The following is a 26,628-nucleotide window of genomic DNA, read 5'->3' on the forward strand; positions in this document are numbered from 1 at the left end:
TGAGACAAAGGCAGACGCTTAATGACAAGCCACCCAGGCGCCCCTTGAATTTTTTTAAACAATCCCATGAATCGTTTCTCGGCCTTTTGGCTAAGATCAAGTGAAACAATTCCATGAATGTAGAGGCAGATGAACTGCCAGAACCACATACATTCATACATTTCCAACCATCAGATGAAAGTATCCATGGCCACACACACACACACACACACACACAAAACACAATAAGCTCTCTAAAAGATTTCCTCATTCTAACTCTACACAGTAGTCACGAAAACCTATTAACCTAAAGAAGTCCATAAAATAATATAAACACAACTATGGGATGAAGAATCACGGGGAAACAGTCACACAGAAATAGTGACAATCTAAAGACTCTTGTAAGGTTGCTAGACAGTGCCGTTTTTCTTTTATGTCACCTTGTCATACTATCAAAGTGTCTTCTGTTAACAAACCAACCCTAGACTTCCCTGAAACACATACCCAGCATGCAAACTGCTTCTTATTTATACCCACCCTGCTTTCTCCTCCCTAGTACTTAAAAGTCTGTCATAATTTCATTGTTCTACTTTATGTAAATTTATGGTCATGCACATAAATAAAATTATGAAAATTATAGATAGAGTCCACACCAAATGAGTAAGCTTGAACCAGTATGGAGTTTCTGGAAAATAAATTAACTTCTGCCTCTGATTTCTTTAAATTACTGTCTTTGCTAACAGAATATTTTCTGAATAATAAGTACTCACTTTTAGACTCCCCACAACTTAAAAGAATAATTGAGATTTTCTTAAACCTCAGCAAGAAAAATCAAAAAAAAATCGTCTAAGGAGTTTTTCCTAATGCTTGTAAGAAATTTTAAATGGGTTTGGTATTTTCAAGGAATACCTAAGAGACTGAAAATAAAGGGAGATGTGTACCACAATCAATTTTCTTATTGCTAAACTTTTGTTCAAAAAGATCCTTCACACATCCATACATGTTACAGCAGTATAAATTAACTTTCCAAACACACACACACACACACACACACACACTATTTTCCTAATTATAAAGACCAGTTCTTCTAAAATACAATTAAGAATATTTTGATAAAAATGGTACCCAACATTATAATAATGACAACTTACCCAAATGGTTAAGCTTTTCCACATAAATGAACTAATCGGCTACCTAAAACTTCTAGATATTGTTAAAAAATTGTTTTTAGTCATCTAGAATGAAGCTCTAAAATATATTAAACACTTCCCTGGCTTCTCAGACTTTACTGAATAAAATAGTTTCACAGATGATTCTGACAACCTAGTCCGGGATGGTTAAGTTCCCGATATTAAGGAGGTTCAGTATTATAAAAGTGGTAGGTAACAGGGGGAGAAATGGATACTGAATCTAAAAGATGTTCTAGAAATTAAAATCTTGAAAATATGCTGCGAGTTAGCGTGAGTCCTTTACTACTTTCTCAGGAAGGTAGCATGAAGGACATGTAGTAACATGACTTTATGTCATGTTTAAGGCATGAATGCCTTAAAATTCAATGAATTACAAAGGCAAATCCTAAAGGAGACTCCTCACAAGGGATGTTCTCTCTACCCAGGAGATTCCCATCTCCCACTTTGTTAAGTGTATCATGCCTTGTAAGTTGCCCCATCTCCCACTTTGTTAAGTGTATCATGCCTTGTAAGTTGCCTTCAAAATATGATTCATTATTTCTGCATCAAAAGTGTATCGTGACATGTCAAGGTCAAGACTTTTTTCAATTCCATGATACATTCAATGCTGTGGCATGAATTATGAGTAATCATTACCATTTTAAGAATCTGCTAGAAATCTGAGGATGTTTACTCCAGCAACTACAAATCTTTAAGGAAAGGTGACATAATAAAATAACAAATCAAAATTTTCTCTATGTCTAAAGAAATATCAAATACTAAGTTTTTAAAAATGGAATCAGAAGAATAAATAATGAGTGTTTATTGTAGTTTCTACTTAGGTGGAACACTTTCTCATAAAATCTCACATTTATGACATAATGTTCTCAGTAGCATTTTAACTATAGGTGACATTTACATTCAAATACACCTAGAAACACAGGCAATAAAGAGAACTGACTGGATCTCCACTTATGTTCTGGTTAAATGAGAATGTGCACAACATCCCAGACATCCTATTAATGAATATTCTGCTTGAAATTCCACAGTGTAATACAATGAAAGTATAAATAAGGAATTCAAGAATAATCCTCTGTGGGGTTGGCATCCAAACAGTGCTGAATGTCCAAAAATTAGATGGCTCATCTGTAAATCCATGATTCTAAGGGAAAAAGGATTTGAGAAGTAATCATACAAACAGAATCTGCCGGCAACAGAGTAGCTGTCTACGTTCAGGTAGCCTGAATTTAGGCAGACTGAATATTTACTAAGACCCTTCTGTTGCCAAGTACAGAGGTTATCAAGATAAATAAGGTAATAGATGTCTTCCATTAGCCCAGAAGTCCAGTTCCAGGAATTTATCCTAAAGATACACCCCCTCACATATGAAACAAAGATTGCTTACCACAGCACTGTTCATAAAAATAGAAGAATAGAAACAAATGGGCATCTATCAGTAAGGGAATAATTAAAAATAACAGAAAAAATTGATAAAAAGCAATGCAACTATGAAAATATACAGAAACCTCTGTCCTAATATGAAAGCATTCGTTTATATTTACATAAAGAAATTCACAAAGGACACACAAGTTTAAGAAAGGTAAGGAGGAAAAAGAGCTTGCCAGTAATAGGGTGTTGTCTAGGGGCCAAAATAGAAGTGAAGTTTTCTACTACAAATACTTTTATTCTTATTTTTAAAACATGCGGTTATTACTCATATTTTGAAGTTAAATTTTAAATGAGAATATGCTCTAGGTAACCACACTATTTGAGTCATGCCATAAGCATAAAGCTAAATGAATATAAATGCAAACAAAATAATGTCACCATAGAGAAGAAACGAATTCTGGGAATTCTGAGACTTATTAAAAAAGGTAGGATGTAAACTGGATTTTGAAGGTTGTGTACAAAGAGCCAGGAAGGAAAAAGGAAGCATGTAAAGGAAAGAATTTAAGAGTCAGAGAAAAGAACATTAATAGCATTAATGAACGTACCTGAACAATTCATAAAACTAAAGTTCAGTGTGACAAGAGAATGGAATGGGGTTCAGATCATGACGACATAGAAAATTTGCTCACTTATTCATCAAATTCACCTGTAATGTTCCAGGCAATGTTCTAGATCTTGAAGACAGAACAGTGAACAAACAGAATTCTTGCTCTCATTCTAAAGAGAAAGGCAGGAGACTAAGAGATCTATAATCATGTCGGGAAATAACAGGAAGAAATATAAAACAAGCAGGGCTGCTACTTTAGGTAAGCTAGGAAGTCCCTCTGACATTTGAGCAGAAGCCTGGAGGAGGATGAATGCGCTGGGCTGTGTAGGCCACGGGAAGGACTGTGGATGTGATTTTCAGTGGGCCAGGAAGTTACGGTAGAGGAACAGAGAATGACAAATTTTGACTTGGATCAAAATTTAGGTCAAAATTTATTCTGGCTTCCATATAGGGATCTGAATACAGGAAGTGTACAGGAAAGCAGGGCAAGAAATTAGGAAGCTACTTCAGTGGTGATGGTTAGAATAATCACCCCCCATACCCCCGCAGAACTGTCTGTGTCCCAACCCCCAGAACTTGAATATGTTGTACAAAAGGGACTTTGCCGTGTGCTACAGTTTCTACTATATTTTAGGGTAATGAGCTTCGATGGGGAGATTCTGCTGCGCTGTCCGGGTCACCCCAGTCTAACTATAGGAGTTGTTTAGAAGCATCTGCTGTTGCAAGCTTTGAAGACAGGAGAAGGAGGGGACACAAACTAAAGAACAAGAGAATGGGGGCACCTGGTTGGCTCAGTCAGTGGAGCATGCAGACTCTTGGATCTCGGGGTTGTGAGGTCAAGGCCCCATATTGGGTGTAGAGATTACTTTTTAAAAAGAGAGAGAGAGTGAGAGAGGGAGAATGGCCCTCAGCAGAAAGTCAGAAAGAAACAGGATTTCAGTCCTCCAACCACAAGGATCGATCCAGTTCTGTGCAACATCCCAAATAAGCAAGAGAACAGGTTCTCTCTTAGAGCCTCTAGCATGTAACACAGTTGACAAACTGATTTTAGTCCAGTGAGACCCATACTGGCCTTCTAATCTACAGAACTGTTGAAGAAGGAAGAAGAAGAAGAAGGGTGAAGAAAGGAGAAGAAAGAAGAAAGAACTAGAACAAGAAGAAAGAAAAATTAATTTGCTTTGTTTTAAGTCACTAAATGTGTAGTGACTTGCTATGACAGCAACAGGAAACATGAGGTCAGGGCAAGAAAGATAAGTAACTTCCACTAAGGTAGTAGCTGTGGAAAGGTTATACCCAAGAAAGATGCCAAGAGACAAGTGCGTGGCAAGGTACTGAAGAACTTTTATCAATGATGTTGGCAAGATAGGAGACGATTCTGCAAAGCTATACCTGCAGAGGAGAAGCTAACTAGCTTGGACAACTAGCCCAATATAACTGCTGGGGGGAGGGGTCCTCTACCCTCAGTACACACACCAAGCAAGTGCACTCGTAGAAGCTGACTGGAACAATGGAAATGGCTAGTCTACCGAGACACTCTGGGGAAGAACATCAACAACAAAAATCTACCTCTGACAGCAAAAACCTGGTACTGCCCCTGATCTGGCGGCGCTGCCTGAAAGGTCATCAGATCTACATTCCATTCAGCCACAGGAAATCTTTCCTCTTCCCCTGCTCCTGGTTCCATTTTTACTATCTGAACTTCAGAGCCCCCTCAAATCTTTTCCTAAAGTAGGTGGCCACAAAACATGAATCGAGATAGCAGACTCACAGTATGTGGTTTTCTAGGACACACAGATCATTCATTCTTGCCTGCAAGTGAGAAACTAGGGCAGAAAGTGAAATGAATACTATTTATAAAAAGATAAATATCCTGATAAATCCACTGGGATTTTTCCCAAGTATTTGTTCTATCAAAATCAACCTGGGGGCACCTGGGTGGCTCAGTGGGTTAAAGCCTCTGCCTTCTGCTCAGGTCATGATCCCAGAGTCCTGGGATCCAGTCCCACATCGGGCTCTCTGCTCAGCAGAAGTCGGCTTCCTCCCCTCTCTCTCTGCCTGCCTCTCTGCCTGCTTGTGATGTCTGTCAAATAAATAAATAAATAAAATATTTAAAAAAAAATCAACCTGGGTGGGGGGTTTTCATTCGACTCATTAACAAATTTTTAAGAGAGTGCATCTTTGTTAAATAGTAACTTAAAAACAACAGAAGTCCGTTAGCTTTTCTTAAAAGTACTGTATCAGAATCTGCCAACGAATGACAATAACAGTATTTGCTAAAATTCAAGAGAATCAAATGGGTAATTTTAACACGGGCAATACTCTTCCTAGATAAATAATCCTTCAACGGAGAAAATTTACAAGATAGCATCTTTTTTTCCCCCGGTCTTAAAATTCTGTGTCTTTTTTCCATTGCTGAGGCCTGGGGTAGGAAAACTATGGCCTATAGGCCAGACACGATTTTACATGTCAAATTTTATTGGTTTACATACATATTGTCTATGGCTGCTTCTGAACTACGGGCAGACAGGGCAGACAGGAATAACTGTAGAGCCCGTATGTCCCATGAAGCTGAAAATGTTCACTCTGCCCCTTTAAGAAAGAGTCTGTCAAACCATGGTCTAGCTCCTAGAGATCTTCATTAGTAAAGATATATTAATATTATGGTTAAAAGAAAAATTCTCTACCAATGAAAACAGAAGCTTGCCTGGTGGTCTGAAAATAATTACCAGAAAGCAAAATGTAGAAACTAAAGCAGTCTGCATTCTTATGCATTAGTCAGAAAAATGAAAAAATTATTATTATTCTAGCTACTGATGTCTAATGAAGCATTTATAGCATTAAAAAAGTTAAGATTACAATAGCTTATAGGCATATATATTAAATATAAAACAAGCAGGACAAAAAATATAGTCTGATTTTTTAAATTAATGCTTTGCAAAAAATAAACTAAAGTGTAACTGGGACAAACTGAAAATTCAAGTTGTTCAAAGGACATGTACGTAGAAACTAGCTGTTTTCCTCCTCCCTGGTATCAGATATAGAATATTCCTTTTTCACCATTTATTAGAATATAAAGCAAGGACAAATAAACAAATAAAAATAAAACCCTAGGGGCGCCAGGGTGGCTCAGTCCATTAAGCGTCTGCCTTCAGCTCAGGTCATGATCCCAGGGTCCTAGGATGGAGAGTCCCACATCCGGCTCCTGCTCAGTGGGGAGCCTGCTTCTCCCTCTTCTCCCTGCTCCTACTGTCTCTCACTATCTCGGTCTCCCACAAATCAATAAGTAAACTCTTTAAAAAAATAAAACTCTTAACCATTGGGGAAACTCCTTTTTGTGATTTTCCCTTTCTCCATACAAAAACATAGAAAGGCCTGGACTCAATGTCTTCTCCACGTTCTTCCCTGATGTTTCATGCTGCCTACCAGCTGTCTGTGTGGGGATCTCCAATGGCCTCCAGATCTCCTGAAGTTCTCTATCCATGCAAAAGACCCAAAGATTTCCTGTGAATTTACTAACAGATCATAAAAGCTATCCGAACTCAGTCCTAAGCTCTCCCATATTTTATTTTGGTAACACTTGCATGAGATCACAAAGTCTACGAAGCTATGGTGCTAACAGCTGCCCATATGTACAGTTCTTGAGTCGGTTGCAAAGATGAACCCTTGCAAGTATATCTCATGCCTGACAAATGGGCTACGTTCCCAAAAATTCACATTACCAGTGTTAAGGCAGTAAATAAAGAGAGGTAACTATAATGAGCAGGCTCGTAAAAGAAACGGCTGGCTGTGGGATACAGACAAAGTCCCTCATGGTCAACCACGGGGCCATTTCTGAGAGTCAAATGTCCGGGTCATTGGAAAAATGTACAGACCACATCTTTCAACCCTGCAAATCCGGGCAGTGCCCACTACAAGCATACGCCACACGCCAAGTCTGTGGCCCCCCACACAGTCCCTAGCTCTCTGGCTAGGTAAAGATGTACAGCCAGCAATAACCTGCAATTGTCTATATTCATGAAGCAAGCAGGAGAACGTGGTGAAAACTCAACAAAACCATTAAGGAATAGACAAATGAAAGCCCTTGGCAAAGCAGAAGCTGAAATACTGAAATATTCATTTTCTCCTACAAGATCATGCTCCTCAGGCCCAGGGGCCACTGCTCTGAGGTGGGGATGCAGTCCCTGCGAATTTTCTTCTCTGGTTCAAAGCATCACATGTGGTAGGCTAATTATCCTAGTCATCTTATGTTATTGTCCCTAAGCCCTGCAGAAATTGCTTTATGGCTGGTCTCACCCCCAAACTGTATTTCAGGGTAAGCATCCTACCTTAATTGAAGCAATATGAAGCAGAGTCTCTCCTCTATGATTTCTTTTCACAGCCAGAAGGCTAGTGGGTGACAGCTTCGCAGCTGAGGGGCTGGACATCATCCGTCTGTAACTCGGGCTGTTCAGTGCGGACAGTGGTGTACCTGGGGAGAGGCTCGTGGACTCATCTGATGCATTACTGTTTTTCCTCCTCAGAGTGTCACCAGCTTTGAGTTTGCTCGAGGGTGGTAAGGAGCAGCCAGGCAATGGTTTGTTGTCTGCAAGCACTATGCGCTGTCTGCTGGTGCCAGGAATGCTGCTCCTGCATCGCTTAGGGACGGGACTGGACGGTCCGCTGCGACGGCCACGTCGCCCACTGGGACCTGACGCACGAGGATTCTCACAGAGCTTCTTCTCGGGAGTCACATCTTCACTCCTGCCCTCCGCTTCTGGAGAGTCTATGTGCTCAGCCAACGGTAAAGAGACTTCAGTGAAGCTGCCACAACCCTGTGATTCCGCAACAGAGCCACTGGCAAGTAAGTCTATCTCACCATTTGTCCGAGGACTAGCGATGACGGATGGCTGGCTGCAGAAAGACACCAGCTTCTCCTTCAACTCCTCTTTGGAGTCAAGTTCACCATCTTCTCTCTCTGCCTCTAAGTTCCATTCTTGGTTGATTTCAGCTAAAGTTTTCTTTTTTTGTTTTTTTCTAGATCTTGTAGAAGCCTTTTTAGCCCTCTCACAAACACTTGTTGGGGGACTTGCAGAAACAAATTCGTACATGGAGGCCTGCCGAGCGCCCTCATCATTTATCACCTGAGGCTGGGTTTGCACTGAAACTTTACTCACAACGTATCGCACCTTCTTACTTCGAGGACTGAACCACATTTTTATTGAATTCTTCTTATTTTCTGCATCATTAAATAAATTTCCCCTAGATGTGTCTTCTTCCAAATCTGATAGAAAAAAAGGAAAAGAAATCTGTTACGTGAACTTAATCTCCCCCATCTTGAGCTCCAAAAGAATTGTTTTTTTAGTTCTCCTAAGTTGTATCACATTTCCGTACCTCTTTCTCCCTTCCTAGACAGTAAGTTCCTCAAGAGCAGATATTCACTTACTGAACAAATATTTACAGAGTCCTACTTTAATTCCAGACAACATTCTAAGGACTGGTGATACAACAGAGAACAAAACATGGATCTTAAATTCCACTGGGGATGGGCAGAATATGCAAATAAATAAGTAGAACATACAGCATGCTGACAGTAGTAAGAACCATGGAAAAAAGATATATTGGATGGACAAGCAGGCCAATGTGGGATTTAATAAGCAGTAGTCAAAAAAATTTAAGACTTGTTGATGCTTAATTTTTTAAAAAGACTTCTGAAAAACAATGAACACACTACAATAATCAGTAATTCACTACAAAAATCAACAATTCCTACATAGCTAAGCTAAAGGAAAATCATATGATTTTGTCAACAGAAATGGGGGAGGAGACAAAATCCAATAACCATTTATGATTTTAAAAAATCACCAAGTTAGGGATAGAAAGGAAATCTTCAACCTGATGAAGGACATCTACAAAAATACACAGAGCTACTATCCTCCTTAATAGCAAAGGACCACAATTACCACTTTGTTCCTACTATCAAGAACAAGGCATAGATGTGTGTTCTCACCACTTCTATTCAGCAACATAGAGAAAGGTCTAGATAGCACACCAAAGTAAGAAAAAGATATAAAAATTAATAAAAAAATTTTTAAAAAGATACAGAAGGCACAGAGATTATACAGGAAGATATAAAACTGTTACATATTTACAATTGACTTGCATCACTATATAGAATATCCCAAAGAAATTTTTTTTAAATTTAATGAAACTAACAAGTAACTTTAACTTACCAAGGTCACAGAATACAAAGTCAATATACCAAGTTCAACTTCAACTATATTTCTATAGAACAATGAACAAATGCAGAATGAAAATTTCTTTAAATTGGTAGTATTTATAAAAGTGCAAAAAAACAAAGTACTTAAAGTAAATTTAATCAAGTATGTACAAGTTATGAAAATTATAAAACACTGTTCATGAACAGAAGACTCAAAATTGCCAAGATGTCAATTCTCACCAAGAGATCTACAGACTGTAATATAATCCAATGAAAATTCCAGGCTTTGTTTTGTAAAAACAGACAAGCTGATTCTAAAACTTACATGAGAAAGCAAAGGAGCTATAATATGGAAAGCAAAAGACCTGGAATAGCCAAATCCATGCCGAAGAACAACAAAACCGGAGGACTCACATGATTGAACTTCAACTGACTTCAGACAAAATCAATCTAGGGGATTAAAGACAATGGTCACAACTCTTTAGGTCCACCTAATATAACCTCAAGCTTTGTAAACCAGAATGAGAATGAATGAACTACAACTACATATTCAAATATATTCTTGAGCAAAAGAAGCCAGATACAAAAGAATACATAAAAACAGCTAAAATGGATCTGATATGTTAAGTCATAATAGTGATTATCCAATAACATTAGTAATTATTCAATAACTCCCCTGGGGAAAGGAGTTAGTGACTCAAAAGGGGCAAGAGGGACTTCCAGAATATTGTTGATTTTTCTGGGTAAGTTCAGCCTGTGAAAATTTACCAAGCAATAGTTATAATTAATAACCAGATATTAAAACACAAAGATTCAGTAGAGCTTAAGAAAGAAAAGAATCACTGCTCTAAGTAGACCAGGTGCCACATTTGTGGGTGAGTATTCTTGTACAAACACCTAGCTGTGTTAGCTAAGGTCATCAAGGAAGGCCTCTCTGCAAAGCTCTCTTCCGAGATGAGACCTCACAACAAATGACAAAGGGAAACAACCACATAAGGATCTAGGAAAGTGGTTCCCAAGTACAAGGAAGAGCAAGTACCAAGGTCCTAAGTTGGAAATGATTTAGCACATTCAATGGACAGAAAGCCACTGTGGCTGGAGTATGGAGAAGGAGAAAATGGAGTCCAAGAGGTAAGCAAAAGCGTTCTGTGGAGTCAGCCTCAAGTTTTACTGCTGGTGTTCCTCCTTCCATCAGCTCTGAAGTGGGAAGGCTTGGGACTGCTCCACCTGCAGTCACTCCCTTGGTAACCTTACATCTATCTATCGATAGATACAAGAACAACTTCAAATGGGTACATAGAGCCCAGACCTCTCCCATGACCTCCAGACTGATATTCAACTGACTACTAAACAGCTCTTACAAGCAAGTCGACTCCTAGTAAGTATTTCACACTGAACATGACCAAAATGAGTTCCTGATCTCCGTCCTCCCAAACCTGCTCCTCCTACAATTGTCCCCATCTCAGGAAATGACACATCATCAATCAGGACAAACACTTTAGAATCAAACTTACCTCTGTCTCTTTCATAACCTATATGCAAAATGCAAGTTCTATAGTTCTACCTGCAAATTACATCCAAAATCGGACAAAATAAATCCAAATTCACTTACTGCCTCCATTCCTGCTAACATGGTATAAGACACCATCAATTTGTACTAGATTATTATAATAACCTCCTAAATCATCTCCCTGATTATGTACTTACTTTCTCCCCTGTAAGTGTATTCTTAACACAGCAGTCAGTGATCCTTTTCTAATTGGTCAAATCATGTCACTAAAACCTTCCAGACTTCCACTTGACTCTGAATAAAAGCCGAAATGTTAGTAGCCGTCTAACAGGTCAGAAACAACCTGATCTTCCACTACCTTCCTGATTCCATTTCCTGTTCTCTCCCTACTCCATTCAAGCCACTGGATTTCCTTGCTGTTTCTCAAACCAATAAAATGTTTTATGTAAGTTAGATGGCATGACTACATCTGTGTTTAACAAGATCAGCCTTGACTGGAGAGAAAACAGATTGGAAGAAGGCAATGGGTAAGAGGCCAAAGTAGGAGTATAAGTAGAAGATAACAGACTGGGAAGGTGGTAAAAAGGGAAGGAAAAAAAAAAACCAACTCTTCATGAAAAGTATTCAGGAGATAAAATTTACAGAATTTGGTGATGAAGGGAGTATAAGACAGTGGCAGTGACAAAGATGATAAGATGATTCACATGTTTCTGGCTTACACCACTGAAGGCACACACAAGCACTGATGTGCGGACACAAGCTGCCAGGGACCCTGAGAAACCTGTATGTTACTGCAGGGCATGGCAAGAAGACAAGATCCTGGCTGCTCTTTACCCAGGCCACTTTTCAGGGATGTGGTAGTGGGGAAAAAAAGCAGGCCTATTTCTGCTTATTGTGCAAAGTCAATTCCCCAAGGTGAGAGTTCATTTCCTATATTGCAACCAACTGTATGTGCAGGAATCCATGATGAGGCCTTTGCCAATTATGATCAAAGATGAAAAATTGCTAAATAAAACATTAGCAAATCAAATCCAGGAATTTCCAAGGCAATACAGTAAGATATTTGCAAATTTTAAATGTATATACCCTTTCACAAAGCAATTTCACTTCTAGTCATCTTTCTTACCAAATATTGAAAATATCCACACATGTACCTGCAAACATAAATGTGTAAGAATGTTAACTGCAGCAGTGTTTGAACAGCATAAATTAGGGGAAAAAGTCAGTGTTCATCAGTCAGCAATCAGTTAGCTATGGAGCATTTAGACTACAAAATCGTATGTGGTCACTGTATTTGTCAATGGACAACCCAAAGATCTACAAGACACTTTTCTACATAGCACAATCCCATTTGTGTTCTAAAAGTTCTACTGCATTTATGTCCAAATATTTTCATAAATTCATAAAAGTAAAAGGAGAAAGTTAAACAATGAAAACAGTACAAGAAAGGGATTTTCTACTTTTCAGCTGAGGAAAAAGGGTAGAGGAGGACTTTCACACTATTTTATATACACTTTAATATAGCTTAATCGGTTGTAAAAAAGAATGCTCTCTTTTATTTCTTATCTAAATTAAACAAACAGAAAACAAAACATGTTTAAGGTTATAAACTTGGTTCCTGAAAGAGCTGGGATTTGAAGCCATAGCTATTTTTACTAATTAAACATTAAAACTTTTCACCAAGTATACCCTATATGTGGATATTGTAATGTAAGAAAGTATATTTGGTCTTCATCTATGGCTCCCAGTACAGAGGTTCAAAAACCCTAGTAATTTCCTAGAGAATCCATACGGGTATCTTTTGTTTTAAGTATTTAGTCACATTTCCAGGGCCTAGCATAGTTCCAGAGTAATAAAGAGGAAATGGGTGTCTTCTCTTATGCATCACAGTTTTTTCAACTGCACCTAAACTCCCGTTAAGGAGATGACTTCTGGAGTCCCTCTAAGGATGGGGGCTGGGTGCCCAGGAAACCAATCAAGATCCGGGTGACAACTTGCAGTTTCACCCTCAACCTCCAAGAAGGGAGAAGAGCTACATGTTCAATCAATCACCAAGAGCCACAGGTTTAATCAATTGTGCCTATGTAATAAAGGTTTTTCTTTCTTTAAAAGAAAAACCCAAAAGGAGGGTTTGGAGAACTTCCACACTGGTGAACACATGGAGGTGCTTAGCAAGTGGCACACCCAGAGAGGGCATATAAACTCCACACCCCTTCGCACACTCCTTGACCTACATGAAATCTCTTCTACCTGGCTGCTCCTGAGTTATCTCCATTTATAATGAACAGTAATCTAATAAGTAAAACATTTTCTTGAGTGAGCCACTCTAGCAAATCAATCAAACCCAAGGATGTCATGGGAACCTCCAATACAGAGTCAGCATCTGAAGTGGGGTGGGGGGGTGGGGAGGGGAGTCTTATGGGACTGAGCTCTTTTTTTTTTTTTTTAAACCTCACTGTGCCTTCCCCCCCCCTCAAAGATTTTATTTATTTATTTGACAGATAGAGATCACAAGTAGGCAGAGAGGCAGGCAGAGAGAGAGAAGGAAGCGGGCTCCCTGCTGAACATAGAACCCAATGCGGGGCTCGATCCCAGGACCCTGAGATCATGACCTGAGCCGAAGGCAGGGGCTTAACCCACTGAGCCACCCAGGTGCCCCGGGGACTGAGCTCTTAACCTGGAGCTCTGACATTTATCTGCAGGCAGGCAGTGTCAGAATTGAGTGAAAGAAATTGTAGGAGACCCAGTCAGTGTCACAGAATGGCTAAATGTGTAGAAAACCTACACAAACGACATCAGAATGAAACAGAGGAAACATACAGGCAAAGTGAGCTTTTCTTCAGACTATGTATATTATAATCTCTATATGGATTGTATTTGTTTAGACCTACCAATCTTGCCCATTAATAATGCTTACGAAACAGTCGGTGAGTGAGCTGTATGGTGATCTACTTTCTGATTCTGTCAGGGATTCCCCTTTCAAGTTGTCTTATTTTGTTTTTGCCTTTAAGCCCATTCATTTCTCTTTAAAAAGCATTCCCTAAACATTCTCTCCTCCCACTGCACACGGACAGGTAAAACCAACCCAGGTCTGCCCCGTAGAGTGGTGAGCACAATCAACAGTGCTCAAAAAATACTGATGAATAAATTATCCGATATCTGTTCTTAAACCCTCACAAGTATTTATATGAAAGGTTAGATTTTTAAGGCCTAGAAGAAGAAAACTTGAGAATCATACATTCAATTCTCTCACGTAAAGATGAGAAATTAAAGTTAAAAAGAAAGAGGGAGGTCGGCCTCCCAATACAGCGCTCCTCTCCTACACGAACTGGGTTACCAAGAGGCTCTTTCAGTCAAAGAGCGAGCACAGGAACAGCAGGTGAAACTCGAAAACCACCACTTTTCAGGAGTAACAATGCCTGACAAATAAGTTCCTACTGCCTGATAACTCATTCTCCAAATTAACACAGACTTAATCTCCTTTGACCAACTAGAATACTTAGAATATGTTTCATTCGTCCGACTGAAAAGAAAAAGGAAGCTATCGGATTATGTTTTTCTCCTGAGAAGTCACTCTTCATTCAAGATGAAGAAACCCTTTATAAGCCTTCACTTCCATTACAGAATCTAAAGCAAAGTTTTAATGAACTTAGTTCTAAAACTAAGTTTCTTTAAGAAGAAAACGAATGCCATCTTACTCCTAAGAACTGGTAACATCTGCTGTGTAGGAAATAAATGTGTCTGATGCTACAAAGGTGTTATATAAAATTGTCAAGTATGCTTATTCCTGAAAAGTTTTAATATTTAAGAGATAAAACATAATTTTAGTTTCATTTTTCTTATTTGTTTCTGGGAACACATTTTTTCTCAACATCCTCATGTCTTAAAATCTCAGCAAGGGAAAAGGACATTATGAAATATTATTTTTTCATTCCTTTTGTGTCTTTTATTCACACAAAACACTTATTTTATCAGTTTAAAATTATTAATACACCAGAGGATTAGTAAACTACAATCTCTCAAATCTCTCAAGTTCAAAATTGATTCTTCTATTCCTCTTCCACCTCATTATTTCTTGAGTATAAAACCCCAATCTTTATAAGTAGATTTGCCAAGCAAAGACAGTAATTAAAACAGGCAAGAAAAAATTTTTAAACAGTGGATTATAAAAAACAAATAATTCATATTTAACTCTGTAGAAATTTCATAGACCTTCTACTCTGCCTAGCAAAGAAATTCAGTCAAACTCCATTCTACTCCAAAGAAGTCTTCTCTTCCTCCTGGGACAGATGGAAGCATTACAAGTAGCTAGACAGGGAGCCAACAAACCCAGCTGGAAGCAGGAGCGTGTATCTGAGTAAGGTCAAACTCTGGGACACCCTTCTTATGTCCCAGCTGAAAATCAGCTGATCCACAAAGTGTTATCAGGTCAGGATCTTGAAAATAAAAATAATCAGAATGAGGTATCCATTCGCACAGAGACTTTGTGTCTAATTTCTAACAAGGTCTTTTCTCTGCGGTGACCCGCATATTTCAAAAAACAAGTCATTTGTGATATATAATCTCGAATCTAGAAGAAAGGTCAACATGAAATGTTACCAGGATTGCTTTTTTAAGACTCAGGATTAGAAAGACTGAAAGGTTAATCCTCTGGTAGTCTGTAAAAACTTAAATTTGATGTTCTAAAATTTATTTTAAAGATAGATGATGACATTTTCAATTAAACACAAATCAAATGCTGAGGTCTTTAATACTTACAAAATTTACAAAATGTAGAATAAGGCTCTTAAAGGAAAATTAAGGCTGCTAAGTAGCAGCAACACACTCAACTGACTAAAAAAAAATCTAAATCTAAAATTTAAAAAAACAATTGCATAGTCGGGTGTACCTGGCCCTTAGAAGTGAATGAGAAGAGCATATGTTCGTGTAATTTATATGTACACAATAATTGACTAATCATCTAGTAACAATGCATACACTCAGGAAGATTTCATGTTGACCTTTCCTCTAGATTTGAGATTATATCAGAAATGACTTGCTTTTGAAATTATGCTTCTTGTCCTAACTAAGCAAGGACCACAACAGCAAATGTGATTGTAAATCCTGGATTTTACAAAGCATATCTAAGTTAAGACCGTAAAAAGCAAAACCACCACCCCTGCTGGAACGTAAATCATATTACTAACAGCAACAACAATTTTTATGAGTGAATGCTTCAAAGCACGATAAATTGTCATATTCATTCCATGAAGAAAAATGCTGGTCCCTCCTCTACATAGTAAATTTCTTAATGATGACATTTAAAAAAATTCTATTCTCTGAATATAAATATTTCTCAGACAACCTTACAAAACATCAAGGAACAGAGATACACATGTTACTAAGGAGCAGCTTAGCCAAGTTTTTTCTTAAAATTTAATAATAAACCACAGAAGAAGGAGGCAATTAGAAAATGTGATTTAGCTATCATTAATCTACATCAAAGGATTATAATGATGTACATTGTGTGCCTTTCAAATTATTCTCTATTATAGGTTTCACAACAGAAGTTGAGAAATCTCTTTGACAAACTAGTCCCTTATTAAAAATCAAAGGGAAGTACTTTGCTACCATCTGTGCAACATTAACGCCTTCACTGAAGAATGATTATTTTGTAAGTTAAGAAGTATTCAGTTCCATTTAAAAAAAAACAACAGCAACAGTACTATTCAAATGTTCATCTTCATCTATTATAAAAAAGTCATAGCATATATGAAACACTATGTAATTCGCTCCAATAAAACAAGCATCTCTCCGGAAACCAGGAAACAGAAAAGGAAACTGTGATGCAATGAAAGCATAATCAAAGTGCTTTTTCCTTTTTTTTTTAACTGCATCACCACCGACACATTCTTCACAGAGCCTGACCAGCACCTGCAAGGTCTGATTTAATATGATGGGATGCAATTTAAAATATAAACTTTTAAATTTAACTCTATTAGTAGAAAACAGATTATGTTACAAAGAATAAGGTAAAATTATCCATAAATGGTTGTCAGAAAAATTTGTGACCGACAATCTTCTCTCTTTAAAGTACACTGAACCAAGGAAAATCTGTTCGAGTATTTAGAAGCTGATTTTAAAAAGTATTACTATAAACCAGGCTTCTTTATCTCCAGTATACCATATACCATGTCCATGATTTGACAAGTTCTTCCTAATTACCCACCTTAATTATGGTAATTATATATTTTATAGTAAATGCAAGGAACAAGGTTCATTTGAAAGGTAAATTGTGAACTACAGGGTTTAAACAAAAAAGAGATGTAGGAGATATCCAACCATCCCGCTTAATTCATCATCCTCAACACCCATTTAACAGAATCATATTATTTTTAAGCCAGACTTTAATTTAATACCTTTATTTTATGAGAGCCATTTCCAATTTCCTCATTATAAAGAGGAGAAACCATTGTTTGTCCCCAACTGGTTGTACCTATTCACCTAGTAGGACACCTTATACCGCTTTAGTTTTTTACAAGTACTTGCTACATAAATTAACATGAATTACTACAGCAAATACTGAACGTGCCATAAAGACAGTGCAACACTCTCCAACTCAAATGCCCTTTGAGGCTGGTTTGCTTTGAGGCCCTCAGAGGAAAAGCTGATAACAAGGTAACTGGTAAGCAGACAAGGCTCTGCACCATGTAATTTGCAGATCTGGACAGAGATTTTTATTTCAATATGCTTATTCTCTAGAATGAGAATTCTCATCTTCTGTAAAAGGAACAAAGGAGGATGTCACCATTAGAGAACCAATGGTTGAAACCAAACCCCAAGAGTTTGTTTTAAAACTGCTTTAATTAAGTTTAGTCTTCGGGATAGGAATTAAGCCTTAGCACTGCCAATCTGTCCCAATTCCACAAATATAATGAACACCTAGACTCCTCACGAAAGCTTTGAGCTAAATGATAAACAAGAAACTTCCAGTGTGACCTCCCTGCATAACCTAAGTCCTCAATGTCCTCACCCACAGAAAAAGGGATTCAAGATGACCTTCCTGCTCCTAAAATTCTGATTATATGTTATCCAAACTGAAATGTCAATTCATCTTAAAATAAGTAATGTTGGGGGTCCCTGGATGGCTCAGTCGTTAAGTGTCTGCCTTGGGGTCAGGTCATGATCCCAGGTCCTGGGATACAGTCCCACATCGGGCTCCCTGCTCAGTGGGGAGCCTGCTTCTCCCTCTCCTACTTCCTCTGCTTGGGGACCCTCTCTTGCTGTCTCTCTCTCTAATAAATAAATAAAATCTTAAAAATAATAATAATAATGTTGAAGCCAGAACTGCTAAAGTCTGTAAGGACAAAAGTAGTTGCTACTCACTATAATGAGAAAATGAACGCAAAATGGCTTTCAAAAAATTAATCACTGAATTCCCTACCCAAACTCCACGTCTATTTTGGGTTGTTTTTTTTTTTTTTTTTTAAGATTTTATTTATTTATTTTTCAGAGAGAGCAAGCACAAGCAGGGAGGCGGCAGGCAGAGGCAGAGGAAGAATGGGATCCCGGGACCATGGGGTCATGACCCGCGTGGAAGGCAGCCACTAACTGACTGAGCCACTCAGGCGTCCCACCACAACTATTTTTAGATGAGAAAGACAGCATTCTACAAGGCCTCAGGCACCACACAAAATCTTGTTCTAAACCCAATGATTCTCCTAAATATCTTTAGTAATGATGCAATGTGGATGCATTTCATAGTCCGAGTCCGCAAGATATGAAAACCATACTAAAAATTTAAACATCACTAACCACAATAAAATTTCTGGAAAAGTTCCCTAGCGTGTTCTTCTCTGCACTCCAAAGTACCGTATCGGTACCCCATTATGCCATAATTCACTACCCATCAAGAGTTACCCTATCTCCTTTTGATCAGCATTAAAAATGTCACTTAAAAAAAATGTCACATTACTTGTCACACCTTAAACTATATTCCTCACAAATTCATATATCCAAGACCTACTCCTAGCAACTGACAACATGACCTTATTTTTGGAAACAGAGTCATTACTGATGTAATTAGTAAAAATGAGTAGAGTGGGTAGGACTTAATAATTCAATATGACTGATATCCTTATAAAAAGAGGAAATTTGGCACAAACAAATACAAGCAGAACACCACGGGGACACAAAGACAAACCAAGCAGAGAGGCCCTTCCCTCACAGACCTTAAAAGCACCAACTGTACCAACACCTCAGTGTAAAATCCCTAGACTCCACAACCGTGAGACAATAAACTTGTATTTTTTAAGCCACCCAGTTTGTTACTGCAGCCCCAAGCAAGCTAATATATTAGCACACAGCAACTGGAGAAAAATCAAATCAAAACATCCCAAAAGAATTCTCAGGGTAGCACCCCAATGTCAATGCATGGCCAACATTTCTAATACACCACACGTCTTTAAGAATCTGATGCAAGCCATTCTCCCACAGATATGAACATTCTTCATGCTGTACACTTAAATCAAAAGTTTCAGGGCACCTGGCTAGCTCAGCTAGTGGAACAAGTGACTCTTATTCTTGATCCTGGAGTTGTAAGTTTGAGCCCCACCCTAGGTGTGCAAGTGACTTAAAAATTAAAAAATCTTAATAAAGAAGAAAAAAGTTCAATCCTACCTCTCCACCCCCAACATGCCAAAGATGCAGGAACTCTCTTTAGTCAATGGTATTTGTATGGGGGGGGAGATCATATACTGAACTTTTTTAATTAGAAAATAAACACTACCACCCCTACCTCTGAGTAAGAAGGAAAATACAGATGAATAATGCAACTATTCCTCTTTGTGTTCTTAAAAGGATTTATAACACGTATTATATTTTCAAAAAGGTAAGTATTTTTTGAACTCTGTGTGTGTATACTTACACCTGAGAAGTAAGTAAAACTTTATTACCATAGCACATTTTATCCTGAAAGAACAGAGTCTAATACAATGAGAAAAAACTTTTCATAGGTAGACTATGTAATTTAAATTCTTCTTAAAAATATGGTCAATCTGGTCAGATCTGGTCAATAAGACTCAAAGTATTTGTCTTGTTTATTTTGTCTAATCAACATCACCTTTAGTAGCTGACAATAACACATCGTGTCAGACATCTAAGATCAAAACATTTAAAAACAGAAATTCAGCCATTTTATATAAACAATATCAATCATTCACAGCATCCTGCCAGTCAAGAAAAGGTTATCCTATAGACATAAGCAAAATGACATGCTCTGGTCAATAAAAGGGTAATTCTAACATCTAATTATGAAGACTCAAAATGCTTTACTTTCTTTCCCCAGCTAATTAGTTCTCGGCAGAAAGCACAATGGGAAGATACATAGTAAATACACAGAGTCTAAGAACAATGTGAAAAACTTTAACCCCCATTTAAATAGAAAAGAAAATCAATATTAGATTTTTGCTCTTTCAAAATGTGCTCATCTAATTAATTCAGTCTGGAAAAGGGATGCACACAGAAAGTTGTATTCTATCATGTAAAAGTGTATTTAAGTGAATTTAAAGACAAATTTCTTTTCCATATATGTTACCCAGAAATTACTATAACTGTAATTCTTACAGTTGTATAACTATAAAAACAGGCAATGCAGGTGGTGAAAGCGTCTGGACTAACACTCAGAAGAAGTGGGCTCTGTGTCTCCTGCTCCTGGTACTAACTACACACGTGACATTAGGCAAGATCATTTAACCTCTCCGGACCTCAGTTTCTCTAAGTTCTCTCTAAGTTATCTGTCACTTCTCAAAGTAACTGTAAACTGTAAATCTTAAAATTTGAAACATGTCATCAGAATTCTTGATAGATGTTTACATTTTTATATGATCAATATGAATTCATCAGCTATTTAAGGAAGAGAGTCAGTGATGGTTCTCACCTGAAAGCTTATCGTCATGTAGCAAATTCCGAAGCTTACTACAAAGCTGGATCATGCTGTCCAATTGTCTATTTATCTTCACATCTTGTATCCAGGCTGGGGTGTAACACACTGGACACCCGGTTCCAATGCAGTCACTTACACAATTACTTTAAAAAAGGTTAAAAGAAAAAAAAAATACATATATGTAACATGTATATCTATATATCTCAATGCATTCAACAGAATCTCAATTCCAAAATATACGCATAAACAGACTCTGAACAGAGGTAAATGAAGCAAAAGTTGTTTTAACAAGCAATGGGCAAACATAATTTTTTTTTAAATAATGTTTCTGAAAGAGTCTAATACACAATCTAAATCTAAATTTCCTTAGGAAAATTAATATTAAGAGGCTTTAATTAGCCAGACGTTAGTCTGCATAATTTTTCATGCAAATAAATCTATAAATCTATAGCTTCTAAAGGGTAAGAGTACAGAAAGGGACATAAATAAACACATTTACTACCAAATGCATAGCAGCCATGCATCTCAACCTTTCGTATCTTAAATTTTAACACTGTGCTTCATGGAACAATACTGCAAAGACACCAGGAAAGGTATTTTTTGTTTTGTTACCGACAAGTGTCTAAAGGCTTTAATGTGGTTTCTGAGAAAAGATACCTGGTTCTTTCAGACAATTTATAGCCTGTAGACTCAATTAAATTACCACAGGTTTTCTGCCTAGTAGTTAAATCTCAAATCCTTTGCATATCTGAAGATATACATAAACTCTTATTTAAAAAAAAAAAAAAAAAAGAATTGGGAATGGGGTTCAAAATCCCCCCACCAAAGCTTATCTCCGGATTCAGAAATAAAAAACCTAAAAATCCACTCCTTAGCCTCACCAGAGGAACTCCAGCAAGACTGGGAACCTAACAGTGATGAAAGCCACATCTCCCCCAAACACCACATTCCTTTCCACAGGACCTACTCATTTGTAGGCACAGAGGATTCTTCTAATATCAGCTCCTTCCAGAAAGAGCTTGTGGCATTTCTACTCCGCATCCCAGATTCTGGCATAATTCTGATGCAAAGTAACATCAATAAATGTTATAGAACAAATCTGTAAACCACAGTAGAGCTAGGAGAGATTGCACTCAATAAATGAATAAAATGTCAAATTTCTTTCCTCCCTTTTTTTTTTGGAGAGTGTGTGCAAGGGGTTGCTGTGGGCAGACAGAGAGGGAAAGAGAATCTTAAGCAGACTCCACACTCAGGGGGCTCAATCTTACAACCCTGAAATCATGAAATGTCAATCTTCTGTAGCAAATAAAGGAACTTCTTAGAGTTTCTTTGCTTGTAGTTACAAGCAAAGAAAAAACTTTAAAAAACTTAAAACCCCACATACAAACTTTAAAAAGTTAAAACTTTAAAAACTAAAAACTTAAAACGCCACATATAAAAAGGGAAACTGATTCCTCAATTTAACAGTTACAATCCACTCGTTCAGAATCATTACCTTATTTACAGATGAAGAAAATGAGATTCAGTTAGGTAAGACACTTATTATGTACTACCACTTTGGTACCCAGATCAGTCTATTTTATACATTCTATAATATTCATCTTTTAACTGTTCTCAAATTATTTAGTAAACATAAATCTAGAATTCTGGGGACAGATGTAATTTCTTAGTAGATCTGTATAACTCAGTAAGTCAATATTTTCCAGATGACTAAAGCATGACATCAGAAAATCCTGCTGGGTAGGGGTGCCTGGGTGGCTCAGTGGGTTAAGCCTCTGCCTTCGGCTTGGGTCATGATCCCGGGGTCCTGGAATCAAGCCCCACATCGGGCTCTCTGCTCAGGGGGGAGCCTACTTCCTCCTCTCTCTCTCTGTCTGCCTCTCTGCCTCTCTGTCTACTTGTGATCTCTCTCTCTCTCTCTCTCTGTCAAATAAATAAATAAAATCTTCAAAAAAAAAAAAAAAAGAAAAAGAAAAAATCCTGCTGGGTAAAAGACCCATTCAAAACACAGGATAAACAAGTGAAATTTAATGTAATAGATACCAAAAACTCATCATTATCCTCTTAGATTCCACAAAGTAACAAATCTAAAGGAAGAAGCACTTGCCAAATAATGGTGTAGTATCAAAGAACATCCACAATTACCTGAAAAAACTAAACACCCTTCCTTTTTCTAGTTACACACATGTATAATACAAGATTTTCCTCACATGCTGCAATCAAAAGAATATATCACAACAGGCTGATTACATAACCAGGTATGAGAATCTACTGTCTTTTATACAGCAAAACAATAAAGAGATTTGCATAAATAGAAGTGTCACTCTTCTCACTAGTTTTTCTTTGGTTTATGGTTATTTTTCCTTAAAAAAGTATTACTTATGTTACTACGTAAAGAGTTTATTATTGCTACTTTTAACTGAATAGTTTTTGTTTTGTTTTGTTTTTAAAGATTTTATTTCTTTATTTGACAGACAGAGATCACAAGTAGGCAGAGAGGCAGGCAGAGAGAGAGGAGGAAGCAGGCTCCCTGCTGAGCAGAGAACCCCGATGCGGGGCTCGATCCCAAGACCCTGAGATCATGACCTGAGCCGAAGGCAGAGGCTTAATCCTCTGAGCCACCCAGGCGTCCCTGAATAGTATTTTTTTAAATGTCTCGGTTTCACACAGCAAATATACAAACAAAACTGCTTTGGGGTCCTCAATTTTTAAGGGTGTAAAACGATCCAAAGCCCAAAAGTTTGCCTATGTCTGCCTTAAGTTTTAAACAATTTCTATCTTAAAAAGAATACATGGACTATTTTTATCAGGGATTGGCAGAAAAGTACCTTGAAACTACCACAACATTGTCAATGCCTGAAGATCAGTGCCCCTTCAACCCGCCCCCCCCACCTCTATGCTTCAACTAGATTGGTATATATCAAACCATCTTTTAAAATTGCATGATATTTATAGCATTGCTCAACAGTTTTACATAGCTTCAAATCTGCAAAGACTACAGTTTCCCTAATTCTTGGCATCTCATAATCAAAATGAACCAAAACTGCACTGAATCTATTCTTTCCTGTGTTCAGGTCATATAGAGATGACGACCTTCTCTTTAAGATGTTCTCATGCCTATCTTAACCTTTCACTGAACATTTTAAGTCACAGACCCTTTTAGAACCCCATAAAGGCACAGATCTCTCTCCCACTCAACAAACACACACACACATACACCCACTACCTACAATTTCATGGAGTTTGATATGCTCCAGCAGATTTGTCACTGATATATTATATACAGTGCGTCCATCAGCTAGAACAAAATCAATCTGCTTACTAGCAAGTGAGGACAGGAATGGGGCATCATTTAATAAGGGGATTAAATGATTAAAAGAACTCATGGGAGCCTTTTGGAGAAGGTGACATACGAGCTAAAATGTAACTGATGAAAAGTCAGCCTCACAAAAATTTGGCAGTACATTTTAGATGGAAGAAATAGCAAGTGCAAAAGTCCTGGGGAAGTTGTAAACTCAGTATGTTTAATGAACTAAAAAGAGAAGATGGCTGGAACAGGGTGAGCTGGCGGGAAGTATAGTTAGAGAGGCAGGTAGGAATTGGGTCCTGTACAGGTTCTTCCAAACTTTAGAGCAAAGAGTGTGGATTTTATTCTAACTGTAATAGAAGCCACTGGAGGATTTTAAGGAGGGTAATGATATGGATGTGATTTATATTTTTAAAAGACCACTGATAAGAATGCAGAAAATGGGGAAGGGGACCAGTTATGAACTTATGACAACAATCTGAGGAGAGATAATAGGATAGTGGCTTGGACCAAAGTGTTAACAGTAGTAAATATGGAGAAAAGTGAGGAAAAATTCAAGATTCAAGACACATTTTGAGATGGAAGTGACAGAACTTAATAAGGTGGTAAGGAAGGAAAGAGCAATTGGGTATTACTTGTGGTTTTTGCCTGGAGTAACTCTGCAATCAGTGGTGCCCTTTATGGGCACAAAGATCACCGAGACAGGCACCGTGGAAGGGGTGAGTGTCCAACAGACGTGCTCTGCACATGTCAAGTCTGAAATCCTTTGTCACCCTCCAAATGGAGTTATCAGGTAGGTAAAGGTACTATCACCTATCCCACCCTCCAGCTGGATATGTCCCATATATCAGATCCACGTTTCCAGAAAGAAAATTGCGATCCCAAGCACAATTGCTTCCCACACATCCCCAGCCCGCGGCAGTCACACAGTAAATTATTTTCATTTTGCTTAAACTTCACATCACAGTTGCTCATGCCAGAAAGTTACACAGTCGTAACTGAAATCATGAAAAAACTACTCAAAGGAGGCTATATTAACCCTGTCTCACAATTAAACTAAGACATTTGGTCCTTGAATTTATTTCTCCAAATAAGAAATAGAATGAAATGAAAATCTAGTATTCTAATCTATAAACCAGAGCTTTCCTACTAAAACATGGATCTAACTTCATAGTAATTGTTACGGCTTAAATTGTGTCCCCCAAAAAGATGTTGAAGTCTTAATGTCCAGTACCCAAGAATGTGATCTTCTTTGGAAATAGGAACTTTCTAAGATGATCAAATTAACATGAGATCATCAAGGTGAGGCTTAATCCAACATAACTAGCATTCTTACAGAAAGGGCAAGTTTGGACACAAGGACAAACATGCACACAAGAGAGAATGCCGTGTCAACATGAAGGTGAAAATCAGAGTGATAGCTCTACAAGCCAAGGAATGCCAAAGACTGACAGAAGACAAAGATTCTCCACCAGGAGGTAGAAGATAATCACAGAACAGAGTCTTCCCCACAGCCCTGCCTGTCACCTTGCTCTCAGACTTCGAGCCTCCCAAACTGTGAGACAATAAACTTCTGTCATTCTAAAGCACCCAGTCTTTGATACTTTGTTACAGCAGCCCTAGAAAACCAACCCAGTAACTACAAGAATTAGATTTTCATAAGTTGGAAAGTCTAGACTCAAAAGTAACTGGAAGGAAAAAAGAGACATACTTCAAACACACAACAGGTTTTCCTCCCCAAGCTTTGCCAAGTACTTAGTAAGCTTGGCAACTTTGGACAAGCCATCCCCTTTGAGTTCTGATGCTCTTATTTGTAAATAGACAGTTATAAGAATCAAAATGAGCGAATGTACAGTGAGAGATCTGCAGTTTACGAGAGCTACATACACATAACGCAATGTTATTAATATGATTACATGATGATGACCTAGTAAAAACTGTAGTTATACTAAGTATCAAATGAAAATTACTTACCTACAGAAGATGTGCTCACACCCCCCTAAACACACAGGCTCCCTCAGAATATGAGTGCTGTTTGAAGAAAGGAAAACAATCAAGACTTAGGTCATTGTTAGATAAACATTTTACACCCAACATTTCATAAATCCAGTGACTTAGGTCATTGTTAGATAAACATTTTACAGCCAACATTTCATAAATTCAAGGCCTAACACTAGCATATTTCTCTTCCTCAAAGCAGAAGGATGTATTTATTTGAAAGGCTGTTGGTACCCGATTAAATACTGTATCATCACACATCTGCTGGACTCAAATAGCTACTACCAAACTCGGTACAGAGTGTAACATTTTTTATAATGTACATACTGGGAAATCAAAGAAGCAACTTTGTGCCAGGATCTCTATACCTCCTACAGGCAAAACCAACCACAGGCTGCTTCTTTCAACTACCAAGATATAGCTTCACTTAATGATTCAAAGTACAGACCATACATTTCAAAGTAAGGCTTAAAAATAGAATGACCATATATTATCCATATGAGAACATTTCTGCAAGTGAAAGGGCATGATAAGTGAATAGGACACTGGGA

General features: G+C 37.8%; 1 protein-coding gene across 2 annotated transcripts in view; it reads right to left on the bottom strand.

The window, feature by feature from the left end:
* Positions 1 to 26,628, bottom strand: part of BARD1 (BRCA1 associated RING domain 1) — an 82,963-nt gene that overhangs the window by 44,963 nt on the left and 11,372 nt on the right. The window contains exons 2-4 of one of the 2 annotated variants that reach the window (XM_004767006.3): positions 26,054 to 26,110; positions 20,767 to 20,915; positions 7,470 to 8,404 (exon numbers count right to left, since the gene is read on the bottom strand). In XM_004767006.3, coding sequence (XP_004767063.1) covers positions 7,470 to 8,404; positions 20,767 to 20,915; positions 26,054 to 26,110 — 1,141 coding nt within the window. The remainder of the gene's footprint in view (positions 1 to 7,469; positions 8,405 to 20,766; positions 20,916 to 26,053; positions 26,111 to 26,628) is intronic. The other variant, XM_045078717.1, reaches the window with a different exon arrangement.

Source organism: Mustela putorius, unplaced genomic scaffold (assembly GCF_011764305.1).
Source record: "Mustela putorius furo isolate JIRA1106 unplaced genomic scaffold, ASM1176430v1.1 tig00000275_pilon_pilon_pilon, whole genome shotgun sequence".
NCBI classification, from domain to species: Eukaryota; Metazoa; Chordata; class Mammalia; order Carnivora; family Mustelidae; genus Mustela; species Mustela putorius.